This window comes from Lissotriton vulgaris, chromosome 9, assembly GCF_964263255.1.
Source record: "Lissotriton vulgaris chromosome 9, aLisVul1.2, whole genome shotgun sequence".
Lineage (NCBI taxonomy): Eukaryota > Metazoa > Chordata > Amphibia > Caudata > Salamandridae > Lissotriton > Lissotriton vulgaris.
Genome location: NC_141697.1, coordinates 249791778 through 249813176, shown reverse-complemented (window position 1 = coordinate 249813176; position 21399 = coordinate 249791778). Strand labels below are relative to the sequence as shown.

The 21399-nt window shown below is 46.8% G+C and overlaps 1 protein-coding gene across 1 annotated transcript in view; it reads left to right on the top strand.

Annotated features, from left to right (window-relative positions):
- The window catches only part of HGSNAT (heparan-alpha-glucosaminide N-acetyltransferase), a 580634-nt gene that overhangs the window by 250356 nt on the left and 308879 nt on the right, over positions 1–21399 (top strand). Inside the window, exon 8 of the mRNA XM_086937464.1 lies at positions 2956–3032. Within this exon, the coding sequence (XP_086793590.1) occupies positions 2956–3032 (77 nt within the window). The remainder of the gene's footprint in view (positions 1–2955; positions 3033–21399) is intronic.

Here is a 21399-nt window from a genome sequence, read left to right as displayed (position 1 = left end):
AGTTGGTGTGGGCGGACGCTTTCCTTCCCGCTAGAGGACGCCGAGAGTTGGTGTGGGCGGACTCTTTCCTTCCCGCTGGAGGACGCCGAGAGTTGGTGTGGGCGGACGCTTTTCTTCCCGCTGGAGGACGCCGAAAGCTGGCGATAGCGGACGCTTTCCTTCCCGCTGGAGGACGTCTCGGACTTCATTCTTTTCCCGTGATTAGAGGTAGGACCTCTGTCTTTTAGCACGGCCATGCTAACTTTATGTTGAGTCTCCCACTTTCCGTACTATCCTTTGATCTTGGGGGAAATTCGATCATAACCTTGATACTGTTGCCTGGAAACGCTTTGAACTTGGCAACCGGTAGTGACTCTAACTGCCTTGAAGCTAGATACTGTATCCTGTATTCCTGTTGGGATGGAGCTGTGATGTAACAGCCCCTGAATCACTTAAAAAACCCGCGCTAGTACCTTCCACTGATATTCAGGCTGTCAGAGCGAGGGTTTGCAGTAAGTGCTTTTCTCTATGGATAGATGGTACACTCCAATAGCCCGCTAATCACTTTTTATGCTAAACAAGTGTTCTTATGTTTCTAGAATCGTTGTGCCTTTGAAGACAGCCGAATTCCTAGACCAGACCTTGAGGGGTGTCTTCACAACAACCTCCCCGATCAACTATCCTTCCCCTTACCCGGAGGACTACCTGTCCCTGGTGTGTGAGTTCACACAGGAAGGGTCAGTGCTGTAGGGTATAGGGAAGACTATCGTCAAGCTGTGGTCCCCGCTGGCTAGATACCTCAGGTTAGTGGCTTGGGTGTTCTTACTTGGGTTTCTTGTCCGCTACTAACCGTGACAGTTCCTCAACTGACCTGTGCGTCACTGACAATACTGGGCTCAGGGGACTACTCTGTATGCACCATTGTTGCTTATACCTTCCTTCGTATTCTTTTTGGAAGGGTTTACTCCTCTCGCAATTACCCCTCCTTGTCCATGTTGGGGTGGAGTCACCATTGGGGGTGCTTGGTAGCTTTGTTGTGGTGGCATTTGTTGCACCCGAGCCATTACTGAATGCTGGTTATTTTGTTATGGTGTCTGAGGTACATATATTATTTCTGGGTTTGACTGTGGTTTTATTACTGCATTCCCTGGCTGGTTGTAAATCCCTGTCCTTCCACCTTGTGAATACCATCTCTTGGTCCTGCAATTTTTAATAAAATGTCCATACCTGCAACAATATTGACATTTGTGATCCTTTCTTTGGGGGCCTATCCTACCATTTCCTCTACCTCCTAGTCTCCCCTGCTACTTCCTTGCATTCTTGCACTATCCTACTGGTGCGGGTACCATTGTTGGGCGGTCCCTGCGACCGTTCCCACAGCCATCGCAGCCATCTGAGTAGTGCCTGCTACTACAGCCCCTTCTGTAGCTCACTTCGTTACCAACTTTTGCTGCACCAAATTAGCTGCTGCTTTCTCCATTACCTACTGCTTATTCCTCTTTTTCTTGTTTCTTTTTACAAAAGGGTTTTATGCCCATATCTCTGTCCAGGGTTAGGTCTCCAGTGCCACTATATTGTCAATTTTATCCCGCACTTCGAAGGGTAAATCATTCTTTACTACAATATAGAACAACTCAGCATTTCCCTCTGTTACTTCCCAACTCTGGCCTACTTCTTGAGTCCATTTCTCTTTCATCCCGCTGAGAAATTGAGTGGGGTCCTGATTCAGCTGCATTGATTGGTCATGAGGGACCCGATGTCTGGCCTATCAGGATACATTTTCCTCAGCTGGTCTCAGACTACAGTCCAGACTAAGTTAAATGGATACCCATCATACGTGGTTTAAGTAAGTATGACATTTATCACTCCAGCCTTATAGAAGACAGTATTTGTATAATTTCCTATAAGAGAGCTAAGTAGACTCTTTATGTCCCCCATTGCCATGGTGACACCTGCATTTTGTTTTATAAAGGTCTTAATCTATTTTCCTGCTCCCTGTAAGCATGGTAACATATTTTTGAGGTTTTGCTTATTCATTTGTGGGCCAGAAATATAATAAGGTGCCCCAGATCCATTATGTATAAGGGGCATCTGGTGTACAGGGGAAAGGAATGTTGGAAAGTATGCTATCCAACATACTTTTACCATACTTGCAGGCTCTTCCGCATGTAAGGGTAATACCAATCTGGATCCCCCTCATCATGGAGAATGCAATCCTCAGCGTTTGACATGTCACGTGGATCTAAGGACTCATCTTTCCGCCATGGGCTCATCTGCGGGACTAAAGCTTCAGTCCATCCTGCTAAATTGTCAACATAGGGCACAATGTTATACCAACTGTTTTCTCCTTGGGCGACTGTCTCATTAGGGTTAGGTCAGTAGAACTTATTGAACACTCATCTGTTGTATCAGTCAGCCCTAATACTTGCACTCTACTGTCCAATTTCTCCTTAAATGTGCCCAAAGAGTTGAACATTTATTTGGCCAGATTTTTCTACAATAAGCCTTTGTGACTTTACCCGAATTTACGGTCTTTGTATACTTCCTTTATTTCCACATTTTCCTCCTTTAGTAAAATGCATCTTTGGGTCATATATTCTTATAATCAGATTCTAATCACAAACATTATGCAGTAGCCCAGCCTTTGGAAAGACAATGCTGTGCACCATGTCCTCTGTGGTACCCTGCTCACCCTAGCCTTTATCCTGAAAGGCAGTTCCTATTGTGAGCTTAGAAAGCTCCAAACAGAGAATGATACAAACATCCCAGTCTCCTTGTCCTTTGAAAACCTCAGAAGCATTGTCCACATATGTGTCCTTTTCTTCTTATGTTGAGCTTTATGTGATTTTGTATCTTTAATATGATTTAGTTCTTAAAAGCATTGTAAATGGTAACTTAAAATTATTATTCACAGTGTAACTTCATAAATTCAGCAGGAGGAAAATAAATATCAGAGATGTTTGTTTTGCATTTTAGGCTTTCACTTACAGTTATGGTGTTTGTAAACTATGGTGGAGGAAAATACTGGTTCTTCAAACATGAAAGCTGGAATGGTATGTATCCTAAACATTTTCAAACGTTGTTTTCATCTTTTCTACTGACCTGCCACATTCAAATGGTGAAATTATAGATCCTTTTATAATAGCTTGTGTCTGTGCCCCACACTTCCCAAAGGACCATTAAATAAGATTAAATAATTCAAAGCAACCTGCGAAAGAGTCCTAGAAAGTCCAGCATGCGTCTTTTTCCTCTACCAATGTCAGGGTAGATGGAGTTTGATATGGTGGTCTCCATCCTTTGTGTCGATTTCAGTCCCTTATTTGTAACTTAAGCCATATAAAAGATAGAATGTTCAAGCACACCCTACAGCTAACACAAACAAGACTTTTTGTTTTGGACCAGAAAGACAGTGTGGCTCTCTCAGTTTCTGAAGACCTGCATTCATAGTACATCACTGGAATGGCCCTAGGTTCATTGTTATTTAATACTTAAGCAGTCCGTAACACTCTGCTGAGCTGAACAATTCAAGGCAAACTTCAAATCATACCTATGAGAGCACGTTAGGATTAAATCTGTTTATTAGCACAGGACATACACAGTGTACACAGCAAGCTACCTACAACCCAGCCAGGCCGGATGCGTTCAAATTCAATTGCCTTATAATGCCTACAACCCGAGGGCTGGCATTATAATCTGGATTGAGTTTTATAAAAAGGAAGGAAGCGGAAGAGAGAGAAAGTAACCGTAGATCCCCCCCAGCTGCCATCCCCCCTGTCAAGCATATAACTTGTTTTATGATTCAAATCGTTCATCTATGTCTGCCAACTTATAGAGTAAATGCGAATCAATGTACAACTCGTACCTCATGTCTACATGGCAGGGAGGGTATAAGAAAGAATAAAAAATATCAAACAAACGTAACACCCCATATACTCCCTCCACCCCCAGAAACACAGCGTGCATCATGGCAGCATTGTTCACAGTACTCAGTTTGTTTTATGGGTCTGCCCAAGTGTCTGGGGAAGGAGATAGTTCAGAGAGGCGCAGAATACGGAGGTACTTAGGGCACATTCGTTCCCGAAAGTCTTGAGAGAGAAGGAATATTTATGGCCTCCAGAGGTCCCTATAGAAGGACTCACTGTTCGCATTGGAGAGTGTGATCTTTTGCATTCTGAGAATATACCACAGGCGATGGAGCCATCCCAGGTGGGTAGATATGTGCTTCATCCGCCAATGTGAGAGTATGTTTTATATGGTTGCCCCTAGTGCTATTCCAATTTGCTGTCCTGGTAGAGATTTCAAAGGGTAAGTAAGAAGATTGGGAAGGCTTAATAAAATATTGGTGGGGAATCTGGGGAGCTGGGTATCCAAGAGGGGGTCAATATCATTGAGTGTTTGTGTCCAGTATGGTTGTGTCTGCGGTCATTCCCACAGGAGATGTGTCGGAGATCCCACAGTCCCTCCAGCAAGTCTAATTTTTGGATGGGTCAATCCTGTGAAGCTACTCGGGGTGAGCTACCAGTATGTCACCACTTTGGTCAAGGTTTCGGTGAGGGCCGTATGGTGGGCAGTGTGACGGGCCCAGTGGTAAATGCTCTCCCAGTCCTTATCAGTTAGTTGCCTCCCAATCTCACTTTCCCAATGTGTTTTATCGGGTTTATGTGTATGTCTCGTAGGTTGGAGTAAGAGGGCGAATATGTCAGAGATTGTCCTTTTATCCGAGGTTTTGGTGATTAGCCACTTTTCATAGACTGTGAGGGGAAGTCCTATTGTCAGGGTGAAGGAACCAGTGGCGAAGTTGCACATACTCTAAGCATTCAGTCTCGGGGAGATTAAACTCTGAGCTCAGTTGTTAGAAAGAAATTACCCCTCCTCATCAAGCAAATACCCCATGGAGCAGCATCTGGTCTGGCATCAGGCAGTGAACGCAACGGGGTTCTTCCTGGGCGTGAAGTCAGGGTTATCAAATAAGGGGGTAAGCAGGGAGGGGAATTATCAAATAAGGGGGTAAGCAGGGAGGGGAAAAATGATATCTCAAAGCGTGTACTACACCAGTCCCAGGCATCCATAGTCGCCTTGGTAATAGGTGAGAGATATTAACTTGGGGGTCGATGCGATTTCTTCAGGAAGGGAATCTTCCATAAGGAGGTTCCCGGCACTTTATCGCTCCGTCCTGAAAGAGCTAGTGTTGTTCTGATTCCACCTTGTTCCATTCAACTAGGTCTCTTAGCTGGGCAACATGGAAGTAAAGTTGAAGATTAGGGATACCCAGACCCCCAGCGAGTGGGGGGAGGTAGCCAACCTCTCTCCGTATCCGCGGTTTCTTACAGGCCCATACAAAGTCTTGGATTTCAGCTTGTAGCTTGGGGATAATCCCTGCCGGAGAGGTCAGGGGAAGCGCTTGGAATAAATAGAGAATTTTGGGTATGATAGTCATTTTAAGAGCAGCCACTCTTGCAAGCCATGATACTGGGAGACGTCCCCACCAAGCCAATTCTAATTTAATGTGTCTGTGCAGGGAACGGTAATTAATATCTATGGTTTTCTGTAGGGAGGACGCTAGTTGGATTCCCAAGAAGGGGATTGTATCCTTAGACCTTTGTATAGGATATTAAGCTGCAAGTAGGGATTCAGTTTCACAAGTTAGATAGAGAGAGATTCAAGGCCTCGGACTAAGACGTTGGCTTGAAAGCCCGAGGCGAGACCAGACTCTTCAAGTTGGGTAAGAAAAGCGGGCAGAGGCAAGGTTGGTCTATCCAGGGTCACTAGCACACCATCAGCATATAAGCTGATCTTATGTGCTCCACCAAACACTGTGTGCCGGTGATTTCAGGATTATCTCGAACTCTCTGGCCCAGGGGCTCCATATATAAAGCAAACAGCAGGGGTGACATTGGGTACCCCTGCCTCTGTTAATATGGAAAGGAGTAGAAATGTGATCATTCACTCTCACTGACGCCGAGGGGTGTTGATTGCAGTTGAGAACCCATGTGCGAAATCTCTCAGCCACCCCAAAGTGGGCCAGTACTTGCTCTAAAAAGGCCAATGGACCGTGTCGAAGGCTTTCTCGGCATCAATAGCTAGGAGCATAAACTCGCCATGTGTGTGCGAAGCCTCCTCCATAATGTGCAGAACACATTTTGTGTTGTCACTCGTTTGGCGCTGTGGAATACAGCCAGTTTGTTCCGGGTCTATGATAGCCAGCATGCGGGGCCCAGCCTGGGGGCTAGAATTCCAGTAAATAGCTTTAGGTCTACATTCAAGAGTGATATTACACTATAGGAGCTGCACTGCTGGTGATCTTTGCCAGGTTTGGGAATGACAGCTACTACGGCTGTCAGCATAGTGGAGGGAATAGCTCCTAGACCTTAGAGGAGTTGTATAGTCTGGTCAAGATCGGTGCAAGCTTAGGGCAGAACTTTTTATAAAAGAGGGGTGAGAACCCGTCGGGTCCTGGAGACTTCGATTGTTTTTGTTGCGAAATCGCTGAAATGGCCTCCTCTATCCTGATCTCTTGTTTGAGGTCGCTTGATTGATCTGGGGTGAGAGGTGTTATTTGAGCCCTTTTCAGATAAGATTCGCTGGCCTCGGAGTCCAGCTGCTGGTTAGTGTAAAGTTCTGCATAGAAGCCTCGAAAGCACTCTGCAATTAAAACGTTGTCTATAATATTCGTCCCTGTTACGTCCTGAGTTGTGCGTACTCCCTGATTTTGCTGCTATGCGCTCAGCCAGGAGACCGCTCCCCTTATCCCCCCCAAATTGAGAGTTTGACGCTGCCGAGGTGCAGCGTATTCGGCTTTGTCTAGAACGATGCTTGCAAACCGTGTTCATACAGTTGCTAGTTGTTGCCAGATTCTGGGCTCTCCTGTGCATTGGTGGATGCCTTCGAGTTCCTTCACCCGCTATGTCAAGAGATCCCTTTTTCCCTACTGATTTTGTTATCTGCAACTGAATCTGCAATAAATTCCCCGCCAATGATCGCCTTCAAGGCTTTCCAGAGTGTAGCAATAGAAACTTTTGGGGTTTTGTTCAAATCTAAATAATCGGAGATCACCTGCCACATCTGTTTCACTAATGTGGGATGCTGCAGTGGCGTGCCCCTTAACCGCCAGGATCATGTAAGTCATTGTGTGGGTAGAAGTGTCAGTGAGATTGCAGAATGATCTGATAAGCAAGCCAGGAGCATCTTTCACCAGAAGTCAGATTGAGAACGTCTTTTGTGTCCAAAATGAGATCCTGTCACGCATACGTTTTGTGCGCTTGAGAAAGGTAAGAATATTCGCGAGCCTGAGGATTGAGTGTTCTCCAGACATCGGGGAGGCCCGTCACTCTAAGCCCACGGTGTCCCTCCTTTAGGGTGCTCCCATTTGCTCGTATCTCTATGTGGACCTGTCGAGGTTATTGTCAAATACTAGATTAAAATCTCCACCAACGAGAACATGTTATGATATGATATGATAAATGGAACTTGTAGAGCGCACATACACCTACGGTTTCTTGGCGCTGGGGTGGGAGGGCTGAGTGGTTCAGAGCAGGGTGAACTAGTTGTGAGCCAATGAGAAGAGCCTAGTTTTAAGTGACTTTCTAAAGAGAGTGTAAGAAGGAAGCTGGCGGAGTGCAGGGGGGAGGGAATTCCAGAAAAGAGGAGCCTGGGTGGGAAATCTCAGGCCTCCATGTTTCTTACGCCTAACGGAGCAGTAGGTAAGAAGATTGGAATTGGAGGAGCGGAGAACACGTAGAGGAGCATGTCGGTGTAAAAGAGAGGAGATGAAAGAGGGTCCCTGAGAGGGAACAACATGTTGTTCTCGGGAGGAGAGGACCTCTGTAAGCGCCACTAGTATGAATGCTTCCTGGCCTTCGTTAGGAGCATAGATAGATGCGACTACCAGTGACCCTTGCCATAGTGTTAGGTGGAAAGCGAGGAGGCAACCTTTTACCTCTGCTACTTTAATACTTGTGTTCCCTCAAAAGGTGTGTGAAAAGAGGAAGGACTCTCCCGCTGTCTTAGTGCGTGTAGAGAAGAAGAATTGGTACAGGAAGGTGCGGGATCTGAGCCTGTGGTTGTCTTGCAGAAGGAGATGTGTCTCTTGGAGTAGAATCACATCAGCCCCAGTTCTCTTCTAATAGGACAAGACTTCCCTGCGTTTGATAGTGTTATTAAGACTCTTAACATTTAGGGAAATAACCTTAGGTGGGTGATTCATTGTGGTAATCCCCTATAGGCTACGTGGTCCCAGCTTTGAAATCGATGCACAGCATAGGCATAACTTGTCTACTCAGGGACCCACCAGCAGGAGGTAAGTATGAAACTGTGTGTGTAGAAACCATGAGTGAATCCCCTTTAAAAATAAAAACCCCAAAACAACTGAGTTAACCAAAGTAAAGTTGAGAACATGGAAAACAAATAAAGAAGACTAACAGTCTGCAGTTCCAAGTGTTTAGTATAGGGGTTCGTGTCGTGGCCAATCCCCCTGTCCCACGCCCCGGCACCCGACCACCAGCCATGCAGATGAAATGAAATGAAATGAAATGAAAACAATATTTAATAAAGCGCACTGCTGCCAAGCGGCTTCCTGGCGCTGGGGGACCTGGGTCAGAACTCACGGAGGGGGACACAGGGGACCTAAGAAGGGAAAGCCAAAGAAAAAAGAAAAGTTTTTAAGGCTTTACGGAAGTGGCTAAAAATAGGAATGGAGGGAAGATGAAGTGGGAGACTATTCCAGAACTGGGGAGCCAAGACGGAAAGCCGAGTGCCCCCGGATCTGGATTTGCGGAAGCGGGGAATGTGAAGAAGGGAGAGAGAGGAAGAGCGGAGGGTGCGACTGGGAACATAGGAAGAAATGAGGGAAGTGATGTAGGCAGGGGCAGAGCGAGAGTGGGCGCGAAAGGCAAAGCAAGCAAGTTTGAAAAGGGATCTGAAGCGGATGGGGAGCCAGTGAAGGGATTTCAAAGCCGGGGTAATGTGAGAGGATTTGGGGAGGGAGAGAATGAGACGGGCAGCCTGGTTTTGAATGGCCTGTAAACGTCGGGATTCGTGGGAGGGGATGCCCACGTACAGGCCATTGCCATAGTCGAGGCGTGAGATGACTAAAGCCAAGACTATGGTTTTAAGCGCGTCGATGGTGAAAAAGCGAGATATTTTCCGAATAAGACGGAGGGAGAGGAAACATGAAGACACAACAGAGCTGATCTGGCTGTGCATGGTTAAGTCAGAGCTGACTTTAATGCCAAGGGTGCGAACAGAGGAAGAGGGCGTGGGGGAGGGGCCAAAAGAGGGGGGCCAATGTGCAGGGGACCAAGGGTTAGAAGGGCCACCCGTGAGGACAAGTTCCGTCTTATCGGGTTTGATCTTAAGATGGTTAGCGCTCATCCACTCCGAGATAAAGATAAGGGTGGAACTGAACTTGGGAATAGAATCGGGAGAAGAAGACAGATCAAAGACAAGCTGGAGGTCATCTGCGTAATTATATACAGAGACCCCCAGCTTGAGAAGAGAAGAAACAAGGGGACAGATGTACAGATTAAAGAGGAGAGGGGAAAGAGAAGAGCCCTGAGGAACACCACAGGTGACCGAACAGGAAGGGGCAGAGAAACCAGAGAGATGAACAGCCTGATGCCTATCCTGAAGAAAGGATGCTAGCCAGGAGAAGGCCGCGCCCCGAATGCCCGCTGCGCAGACACGGTCGAGAAGAATGGAATGGTCGACCGTGTCAAACGCAGCGGACAAGTCGAGAAGCACCAAGGCTTGGGGAAGGTTAACATCTGCCTTGCCCTTGAGTTCATCCAAGACCGCTAGAACCACCGCTTCTGTAGAATGGCCAGGGCGGAAACCCGCCTGGTGGGAAGCTAAAAGGCCATTGTCCTCGATGTATGAGGAGAGGCAGGAGGTGACGTGGGTCTCTAGGATCTTACCCAAGTAGGGGAGAAGGGAAATGGGACGGAAATTAGCGGGAAGGGAAGGATCTAGACCAGGTTTTTTTAGAATAGGGAGGACAACAGCAGATTTAAAGGAAGAGGGGACAGCACCGGAGGCCAGTGAGGAGTTGAGAAAAGAGAGGGGAGGACCAGGACAATTAGTGATGAGGATTTTGAGGATACGCGCAGGAACACCGTCCAAAGGAGAGCCAGATTTAACTTTAGACAGGTATTTGTGAAACAAGTCAGGGGAGATAGGGGGGAAAGTGTTGAGGGAAGAAGAAGGGGAAGTGGCAGGGCTGGTGAGGGTAGGCTGAGGCACAGTAGGAATGTCAGCTTTAATTTTCGCAATCTTGTCGATAAAAAAGTTATTGAGTGACAGACAGAGGGGTTGGGAGGGAACCAGGCTGGGGGTGGAGCGATCAGAAGTGGCAAGATTGCGAACCAAAGAGAAGATTTCAGATTGTTGAGTTAATTGTCCATCAGCGTTAGGAGGAGTTGGGTTTTGCTAGTGCTCCAGGGAGAGATTCCAGGGCTGCTTGCTGGTCTTTTGCGATGGTGTCTGGGTCTGGTGATCCATTTCCCTGTTCCGCGGGTGCGCCAGCGAGGGTGCCCATTGGTTGAGCAAAGCGGGACTGCTCGAGAGCTGACGCTAGCGGAGTCCTGATCTATTCCAAGCACCTTTCACCTTTCTTCGAAGGAACAGAGCTGGTGAAGCCTCCCCTCCAGCTGGAAGATAAAAGAAGAATGGATGACCCAAGGAGTAGGGCACCCTTCAATTCCGGAGATGGGAGGTCGCTGGCTTGAAGGTGCACCGCCAAATCTTGTTGGAAAGTGAGCGACTGGTCTTGTAAGGTAATGAGATATTTCTCTCTGTCCTTGGGTAAAATATCCTCTTACAGCTGAAAATCGTGTAGGCATATTAAAATGTCCACTAGTGGAGAAGATTCTGAGCGCTGGGGGCCTACTCTATGTGCGTGGTCCATCTTTATCTCGAGGTTCGGAGAAGCATCCAGAACAAAGTGAAAGAGGTCTGAGACGAAGCCCCTTAAATCTGTGCCTTCTGCTTTGGGTAGAGCTTCTCTGATCCGGATATTGTTCCAGCTGAGTCTGTTTTCCAGGTCTGTATGTGCTTGTAGATCCAGTTGCTGGTCGCAAAGCAATAGGATTTTTTGTTGCAGCGTCTCTTCATCATCCATGTGCCCTTTGCTTTGCTCTTCCAGCGCGGACACTTGGTCCCCCAGAGAGTCCATATCTTTCCTAATTTCCCAGGTGTCTGAGGAGAGGTCTTTCTTGATTTCTTCCTGGTCGTCTCTGAGAGCAGTGAACAGGATTCAAGGAATGATCGAGTAACTGGTTCAACCGAGCCATTCTCCACTTGCATGTGCTGTGGGACCGGTGCAGGGGGTAGATCTCCAGATAGGCCCACCACTGGCCTGGAAAGCATTTCCTTTAGGTTGCGATCCTTTTTGGTTCTGGTGGCAGCCATCATGAGCAGACAGCGGGTGTGTGCCAGGGATCGTAGCACTCTCCGGGTGCCCCCGGCTAGGACCGCCCAGGTTCTTAACACGGAAGGTCCTATGGAGAAGTGGGATATTTGCTCCCAGAATGTCTCTGTCTAAGATAGGGAAAGCTCCGCCGGACAGGCTGGGCAGGACTGAGGAAGGGGCCTCGTCTATGGCTCCCACACACCTTCTCACTCAGTAGCCCAGCGAAGGGACCCGCATGAACCCAGCCCCGACAGGGCGGCCGGGGCTACAGTGGGGTAAGTACGATCTGTCCACAGTGAGAGCCTCTGACTAGTCTGCCCGGGATGAGATGTCTATGCTTCCTATGGATCCCTCCATAGCAGAGGTCGGTCTCCGTTGCATCACCGAAGGCCCCGCTCGGAGAGTCAACCAATATTTCCTGGGCCTCGAGAGACCGGCACCCAGTCCGATCCTATTACATACGGTCTTGTACCGTCTGCTCTGTCCCTATGGTAGAGGACCATAGCTTGTTGCCAGTAGGGGGGTCCTAACTCTCCTCCTCTCCCCCTCTTTCTCCCTCCGGTGATTTGTTGTGAGTCCCGCCCTGTGAGGTTGTGTCTGGGCCTGGAGCGCAACTCTGTATGTATACAGCTGGGGTCTAGAGGCCCCAACCCACACAGCAGCACCAGGGTAGATCACGCGTGTAGCTCACCTCTGTTGTGGGATGCGGTGTTCATAATGTGTGTCCCCCATCCATTCTCGTTGCAAGGCACCTTGGAGGACTGCGTCTGGGCCTCCCCTGCAGTGCGGGACTCCAGGCCCCAGCCGTCGCGTCCCTCCATTGCAGCTCCCGCTGGTACCCTCGCACCGAATTCCTTCCTTGGTGCTGTGTTTCATCTGGGCCATCCCAGTGCTTCATGTGCAGGTAAGGCTATGGCTCCGCCCTGGGTCGGGGCTTACCCGCTTCCTGTAACTCCGCCAGTCATTGACAGCGTGGCCGCTGTGCATCTCGTGAGGCCAGGCTGCTGCTGCGATGTTGGCTCCCGGCTCCAGCGTTACTTTGCGGGCATCTAGGTCTCTCCCGTTTCTGTCCGGGTTCAAAACCAGGACATTGGCCTGATGTGAGTCCCCAGAGGGTGTAGGGTTGCTATTACCAGGCAATTTAATGTAGGGTGGCTGTGAGATCCGGCAGTGGGACGGAGAGATGGGATAGCACACCTCACCCGGTCGCCATCTTGCCCATGATAGCAATTTAGAATATAACTCTTTGCTAAAGTAATTAAATACAGGAATCTTTATCATCCATGATCCTCCTGAGTTCCTTTCTGATGTTGATGTACATGATTATCTGATTCTTGTAAACAGTGGCTCCAAACAATGATTCTGCAAACACGGACTACTAGCTACGTATCAACAGGCTTGTTGGGTCAGTCTCTAACATACAACATTTGACTTTTGTGTTACCTTTATTACTGCTTTCTTTTACACATACTTAACATCTTCCTTACATCCGTTTAAATGACCGCAATGAGTCAGTGTGCATTTTATCTTTGATGTAAGGATTCCAAGCTATTCCTTAGTCTCAGTGTGAGAAACAACTATTTTCTGTTAATAGACCATTCACCACATAGAACTAGAAATAGTATTTGTATTTGTTAAGGCTGCCACCAGAAGAAAAAATAGCAAAAACACAAAATAGGTTAAATGCTGGGTGGAGACCATTCATGTTTTTCCTAGTTTGTGCTTCATTACCTGGTGGCAGGCACAAATTTGGATACCAATATTGATTACACATGTCTCATTGCCTGATCATGTCTGGTATTCCTGGTATCATCCCACTGTGCCCTGAATCATGCGGAGAACCTTCAAATTTAAGTGCAGTGGTACCAGGCAACAATGCTCAGGCTTTGCTAGCCAGGTACGATAGAGCTCATTATGATGAGCTGGAAAAACGTATCCAATTTCTGCCTGATGAGCACAAATCTAAGTCAAATGATCTTATACGAGAGGGAAAACTTCAGCAAGCAGACGGATGCAGTCTTGCTGTGAGCACGTAGCACTGTCACGTGCCCCATGGAACTTTATTTACACTAAGGAATCTTCATATAAGCCCAAACCGAAGCTGACAGCCTGCCCCAATCTGCTCTCAATAATACATTGTCTGTGGACTATGAACCACACTTTGAGTTCCCACCCTTACACCGGCCTATACACGCCTAGGTGTATCATCCGCCTCAGCGCTGCATTATCCATCGATTGCCAGCCTACACCCTCACCAGGGAATCCGGCTTGGTTTCCCTGTGAGCACTTTTTTCTTCTTTCACTATTACCCACGGTTGGCACATTTCCTTCACTCAGCTGCGCAATCGGAAATTCAGATGTCCCTATAATTATAGGTCCTGATGAGACCCTATCCTCTATTTCAAGGACAGGTTGTGGTCCCTGGGACCACTGCTTGCCCCTAAAACATATTTTACCCTGCATTGGCAAATGGGAAAGGGTCCCCTGGGTACCCCTTCCCATTTGTGACTTCATTACCACCCTCTTGAAGAAGGCGGTAAATTGCAAGAGTTTTGCGTACATGACTTGTGAGTCACTATTAGGAAGGGAATAGTATAGCCCAGGTCCACTGGAGAGAACTTCCTGCAAGACCTAAAGAATTCCTGCTAACCTGGCCTTGAATATTGAACATACCAAACAAATCATGGCCTGGTCAAGAAAAAGAGAGCAGCTGTACTTTCTCAGGATGCCGCTACACCAGACCCTTGTTGAAGCGGTCAAGCTGATTAGTGTTCTCCGCTTCATAAAGACACCTACCTTGCTTCTTTTACTGAAAGGCACCTTTAGCTATTCAAATGCAGGCCTTCATACAGTTTTTGAAGTCTTGTCAGCATATGGGAATTGCAGCAGAAGTGAAATTCAACAAAACGATGCAAGGAAAATTTAACCAGTGGATCAGAAGGGTGACCCCATAGTGTAAGTTTAGGTTTCTAAGCCTTTTCCCTACAGCTTAACTGGCCCTAGTTCATTTCTTGTTATAAACAAAATAGATAGGAAGTGTGTTACTAGAATTGTATATTCGCTTTACTCTCTTGTGTTGCACTCTCTTAGTTCTGCCCATGCTCCTTCAAATAACGTTGCTTTGCCATATCCCAGTTGCATGTCAATAATCAGCCACCATTTGGTGTCTTCATTCCTGTTCTGTTTCTCATGCTGCCTGTCCTTTAGCATGAATGGCATCTCTACGCTAAAAGGGCACAGAAGTTCAGGCTCTCCTACTTCACAGTCATGCACAGCTTCTAAGCTTCTAACATTGCTCAATAGTGTATAACATGCAGCATATCTGTTCCACACTCTATTTTCTGCACACCTCTGCCACAGGCAGGAGTAGCCTCTTCAACACACTCCCAGCATCTACTCATGGTTGCACCCTATCAGCACTGACTCCATCATATGCTCTCTAACCAGGTATAACATGGCTCAATCGTTTCTTTGGCCAACCTCTTCCTGCATATCTGCTCCGAAGCAAACCTTGAAATATGTTGTAAGTATTCCAAAGCAAAAACACCTCTTTTGCATTGAGTTCCTTTTACTAAACACCGGAAGCTAGTGACATGCGGCCACCTAGATTATGTTGTAATGGAAAGGCCCGTCTTGAGCTGGTGGGCCCAGATCGCCGGGTCCCTTTATGCTTAATGTAGTCTGTGTGTACAATCCACTTGAGACATGAAGTGAACCAGAACATGACAGGCCTTTGAGCTTCACTCTTTCTTCCTGCTCGAGCACAACAATATAGTTTTTCAGGAGCCCAACCATTTATCAATTCGTCCACTGATAATTTATTACTTCTGGCCTTCTTGTGAAAACTTGCAAGGCTTAAACAATCAAAGCGACCAGACCTATTTTGATTGTATTTGTATTCCTGCCCATTAGACCGTAATTTCCTCCTTGCCTTGAAAAAGCTCTATGCCTGCATGCTGATACAGGGTGAAACACGTGTTGGCTTATCAAGTGAAATTGATATAAAAGAAGATTAATATTCCATAAGTACTATCAAGAAACTAACTTGAACACTGTTTGTTTTCTCTTACTTTATTTGTAATCTATATATCTGTAATTGAGTGTGTATGCCTCTCCATGTCATGAATGTTGTCTTTAACTAGGTTTGGGGCTTACACCTAGATGAATGCGTAATCGCAACGCCTACACAAAAAATTACTACTGGGTATTAAGGTATTGTGACATAGGCCTATATCCCTTGCTTTACTTTCACTAATTTATTTTTTAGATTGCAATAACAAACATATACATGCTATGGACATATATTGTTTGTGCTTGCCGTTATAGATAAGCATAAAGATTTTAAAAAGGGTATGAGGAAAGTTAAGAAAAAGGGCCATAATTATGGCTGGCAACTCGTTTTTCCATCAAGAAGATGGAGTGAATAACTCTGTCGCCCTGATGGAGGTGCTGAGAAATGACTGCGGAGCAGGCAGTCATTTCCTAAAGCATTGGCAGGAAGCGCTGTCACGGCTGTTCCTGTGTATGCTTTTGAACTCAGGTGCATGGCTCCGTCATGTTTTGCACTTACACAGATATGCTCCGTGGCATGAATTTATCCCACCCCTTGTTTTCATTAAGGGTGTGAACAGTGAACACCGTTTATGTATCTTCATTGCATAATTTCTGTACTTCTGTAATTTTTGTTGTTCTTTTCTAGGTCGCGTTTTAGATATCCCCAGGTATACTTCACTGTGAGGATTTGGTTGTATGATTGGGGTACCTTTTGTTAATAATAAATACACTTTCCCCAACTACAAGTAGATCAGGTTTCATTTTTCAGTCCTGAAGAATTGCTCAGATCGATAGCGACACTGGCCAAGAAACATATTGACCTACACACACACACACACACACACACACACCATTTTTGATCTGGATGGGACCATTACTTGCACTTTCAGCCACTGATTGCCTTTTAATCATAGCAAGAGAGCCGGCCTATTAAATGTAATTGGATATCTCTTAGATATCCAATTACATTTAATAGGTCAGCTCTAATTCACATTACACCAATCTACACCCAGAGCACCTCTACCCTCCACCTCACATCGGCATCTCTTGCTCAAAAGACCTCCAGCTAAGAGCCCCCTGTGAGGGCCCTTTAGGCATTGCAGCACCGGCCCAACAAGGAGCTGCCTGATGATGAAGTATGACACCCACACAGTTGTGTGAGGGCTCTTGCTTCTGAGCATCAGGTCCCCTGATCTGTTGTCTCAGTTTCCCTTACCTAGATCCTCCCTTCCTTTCCTTCCCCCAGGAACTGCATGGCTTTTGCATTACATAGGTCACCAAAGAAATCATACTCTCTCCCATTCAAGGTGCGTTCAGAGGAGGCCTGTTTACCATTGATCAGATATTCACCTGTTTGCCTATCGTGCATAAGTTCATTACTGCCACAAAAATGCCCCTTTATGTAGCTTTCTTAGCTTTTACCTTAACCTTCGATCTGGTCCGATGGCCACGCCATGGGACCAGATAAGGGATTGATAACGCCCTTTTGCCCTGAATCCAACTCTTATACACAGATACTACTTCGCAAGGGAAACAAACCCAAAAAGAGCTAATCAGTCAAATATTCCATGTTAGGAATGGAGTAAAACAATTGCGCCTGTTGGCCCCTCTCTTGGTCTCTCTGTTCATTAAATTATCTTTATGACACAGTAAGGACAGCCACAGATGGCATCCCCATGGTGAATGGCTTTACATTTCCAGCCTAATTTATGCCAACGGCTCAGTCTTGATCACCATAACTGGTAGGGGCCAGCAGGTCCAACTGGTAGCCATGGAAACATAGTGTAAAACAACCCATTTAACATTAATACCAGGAAAACTAAAATCATGGCATTCAACATAATCAGAAAGAAGAAATATGTTTTGTTCATAAATGGCTCAACACTAGAGGAAGTGAAATCCTTTAAATATCTGTAGGTAGAAATAAATAGAAATCTCATCTGGACCTTACATATTCAAACTACCCTAGAAAAGAGGTTACGGCATATGCCATTGCAAGACTGATTAGGAATCATGGTCCCTGATTTTCCAACCACATTGACAAGGTCCTCTTAACAAAAGTTGGAAGCCAAAGTGCCTATGGCGTAGAACGCTGGGGTATGGATAAGAGTACTAACCTTGTAGACCTTTATGCAAGCAAATTCTGGAAATCAATCCTCAATCTTCTGAAAGGCTTTCCCACTGCTATCCTGGAATCAGATGTGTTATACCTCCATTTAAAACAAATGCCAGATGGCTCCTATGAAATACGGTCTAAAAAGATTAAAATTGGGTCACAACAACCTGTTGAACTGGGCTTAGGAGGAACAATTTAAGATGAATAGTAAATCATCCTTCATGAATTTCTGGCTTAAAGAAAGTAAGAAACTTAACATTGGCACTACCCCTAACGCCAAAGAATCTCCAAATTATCTCAGAGACAACTAAACTCTGCGGTCACTAAACACTGTATGCATCTGGCAAAGTAATGGAGAATGGACGCACTGCACAATCAATCCCACGTTGCTTACAGGAGAATATTCGATCCTTTTCTAAGTGCACAGCAGTATTTAATCCTACTAACAAACCACAGAGAAAGGAGGCTTTCGCACTGATGAGAGGAGGTTGTTTATTGTTAAACAAACCCTGAACAGAAGAAACACCTATTTCTAAAAAATGTGTCCACGGCGCTACAGAAAGTTTGAGACATCTTTTACTAGACTGCCCGATTTACTGTTCCACAAGAACGAGCACTATTAGTAAGCTGCCCAAACGAGAACAGTTAGAACAGCCGAGGAAGACATTTTTTTCTTCTAAGTGATTTGTCCGAACAAGCAACAAAATACACTGGAATAATTTTGAGGAAATTCTGGAACCCGAGAGCAAAATTGGTGAAGATGGGGAATTGTGTTGGTCTTGACTTTGGCCCCTGAAAGAATCTAGTATGTCGATGACTTGACATGGTTTTAGGAACAGTCCAGGCACCTTGGCGATAAGAAGAGGGGATCTTTTTTTAGGTCTCGCCTGTCGATGCGCATGCGCATCGAGCAAGGCGAGAGTATTGCGAGTTATCCACACTTTATCTGCACTGCAAGGAATCGTGGCGATTCCTTGCAGTGCCCGTGACTTTTAAGGTCAATGCGCATGCGCATTAAGCTTATGCGCATGCGCATTGACCTTAAAAGTCACGGGCGCGTGCATGTCCCCTCTCCGCCCCCTCCCCCGTTCCGCCCCCTCCCCTGTTCCGCCCCCTCCCCTGTTCCGCCCCCTCCCCTTGTCACAACTCTGTCCGGTACCAGCGCCAACTCAGTTGCGTGCAGCCACTGAAGGACTCCGAAGCCGCTCTTGGGAACGTCTCACCACTGCTCCCTGGCACGGGACAGGAACCAGCAGGCCTCGGGCTCCCTTTCAAAGCCTCCCTCTAACGTGTCCACCCCACTCACTCGGCCGTTGCAGAAGCCTCAAAGTCCAGCTCACAGTAGGCTCACAGGATCACCAGGCAACATGGCGGGTAAACAACCTCTGGCGGGGCCACAACCTCTGGCGCTGCCCGTGGCCACCGCACACGCCGCTGTCTGCCTGGTGTTGACACTGCCCTTCAGTCAGGCTTCACACGAATCGCCCTCTACACAGCCCCGCAAAGATCCCGCTGGTTACACTGTGGGGCAGGCTCAGCCGGTCCGGGCCCGACGCCATACATTCAGCACTCCCTCGCACCGGAATCAGTGCATGTCCCCTCTCCGCCCCCTCCCCCGTTCCGCCCCCTCCCCTGTTCCGCCCCCTCCCCTTGTCACAACTCTGTCCGGTACCAGCGCCAACTCAGTTGCGTGCAGCCACTGAAGGACTCCGAAGCCGCTCTTGGGAACGTCTCACCACTGCTCCCTGGCACGGGACAGGAACCAGCAGGCCTCGGGCTCCCTTTCAAAGCCTCCCTCTAACGTGTCCACCCCACTCACTCGGCCGTTGCAGAAGCCTCAAAGTCCAGCTCACAGTAGGCTCACAGGATCACCAGGCAACATGGCGGGTAAACAACCTCTGGCGGGGCCACAACCTCTGGCGCTGCCCGTGGCCACCGCACACGCCGCTGTCTGCCTGGTGTTGACACTGCCCTTCAGTCAGGCTTCACACGAATCGCCCTCTACACAGCCCCGCAAAGATCCCGCTGGTTACACTGTGGGGCAGGCTCAGCCGGTCCGGGGCCGACGCCATACATTCAGCACTCCCTCGCACCGGAATCAGTGCTGTCCCTGCCCGTCCTGCAAATCAGCACACGGGGTCCGCGGGATGCGTCCACCTACCCATGGCACCATGGCCGTCCTCCGGGGTGCAGCCGCCGCACCGCGATGCCTCCGGCAGACCCACCACGGAGCTACGCTCCGGCACAGGCCTCAATCTTTTTTTTTTTTAAATCTATTTAATATACAAAATTTCACTCGCTTATGACAGTATTTTCAAAGAGGCACATTTAAAATAACACATCCAACAGAGTAAGACCGGGATCTCAACAAAGAGAACATACAGGACAGGCAGAAAGTCTCCAAAACAGCACTGAAATGTAGATTTCAACAAGTTCTTGATTAGAGGCCGTATGGAGGTTAGAGTAGGAGGAACCATCTGTGCATTTGCCATACAGCTTAAAGTCACACAAAATTGTGCATAATTAAATTTCATCTGGCGTGGCGTAGCCAGCGTTAGACAAAGACTCACTCCCCGGTGGCAGGACACCAGTGGAGACAACGCCGTGTCGCATTTCTCCTCCCCCCTCCCCTCTCTTCCCTCCGGCTTGTTATCTTTAGCCTTTCCTATTCTTTTTGTAAGAGTATGAATTTGTGACAATCTTAACCAGCTATTTTATATTGTGTAAAGTGTTTTTATGCTTTCTGTATTTAAGAATGTATTTTTCTTGTGTGAAAGGCATTCTTACTCTGTGTGTAGGCTGAAAACACTGTTAATAAAATTAAAATTCATTCAAGCAACAAATTCAGTAGCAACGATTTGTGGGTCTACGAACTCATTTTCTTCACAACAAGTAAACTCTACTACCTGTTGGATCCCCAAATCATCAGTTAACTTCTCTGCCCTTAAGATTCTAGCCTCATCTTTGTCACAGTTTTTCTAGCCATGTGTAGAATGGCTGTCTTCCAAATTCTCTTGCCTATTTCGCGAAAAACCTCTATAGTTTTAGACCGAAATATTGGTCTGCACTTGTCGGCTAAAGTGACTGTCTGTGAAGCTGTTCCAAAAGGTTCAAGAAAATGCCCTGTGGTGATACTTTGAGGACCAACTGGTGCATGTGCTCCACTTTGTCTATTAGTTCTAGCTGGATCTTGGTCAGTTCTGCTGATGTTATCCAAAAAGTTTACCTTGGTTCATTCTCGAGACAAAGCCGAACTTCAAGCTCGCTGTCTCCTTTCAGTTAGCCTTCCTATATCCTGGGCATAGTAAACCACCTCCAAGTAATTTATTTATCAAAGATGCATGTAGAATGCTTAATATGACTTAGTTATATTCTATATTGTAATGCCAATGTTAGAACAGCGTTCATGAGATTATACACCTGATGTAAAAAGTAGCATTTGCATTATAATGAGAAAGCATTGAGTTTATGATTTAACTGTATTTGTTTTAGAAAATTAAAAAACAATAGATCCATTAAAGCCTTTGCTTATCCATTGGTAAAAACACATGGGGCGGCTTTCCATTGTGGCTCTCAACTCATTTGCCTCGGAGTTGCTTGCTGTCATCTGCTCGACCATCATCGAAGTTATGGAAAGCAAATGGTGCAGCTCTGCTTCTCATCTTGCACACCACACCCACTGAATATCAAGGAATCACCTGTCATTTGTGTGGCATCTCTGAAATGAACCTCCAGATAGCAACATCCGAAGTAGGTCTCTGCTTGGATATCACTTTCAAGCATGAGTTCAAGATCCCAGGCAGCTATGAACCCTTTACCAAGCCCCTCAAATGATTTTCAGATTTTA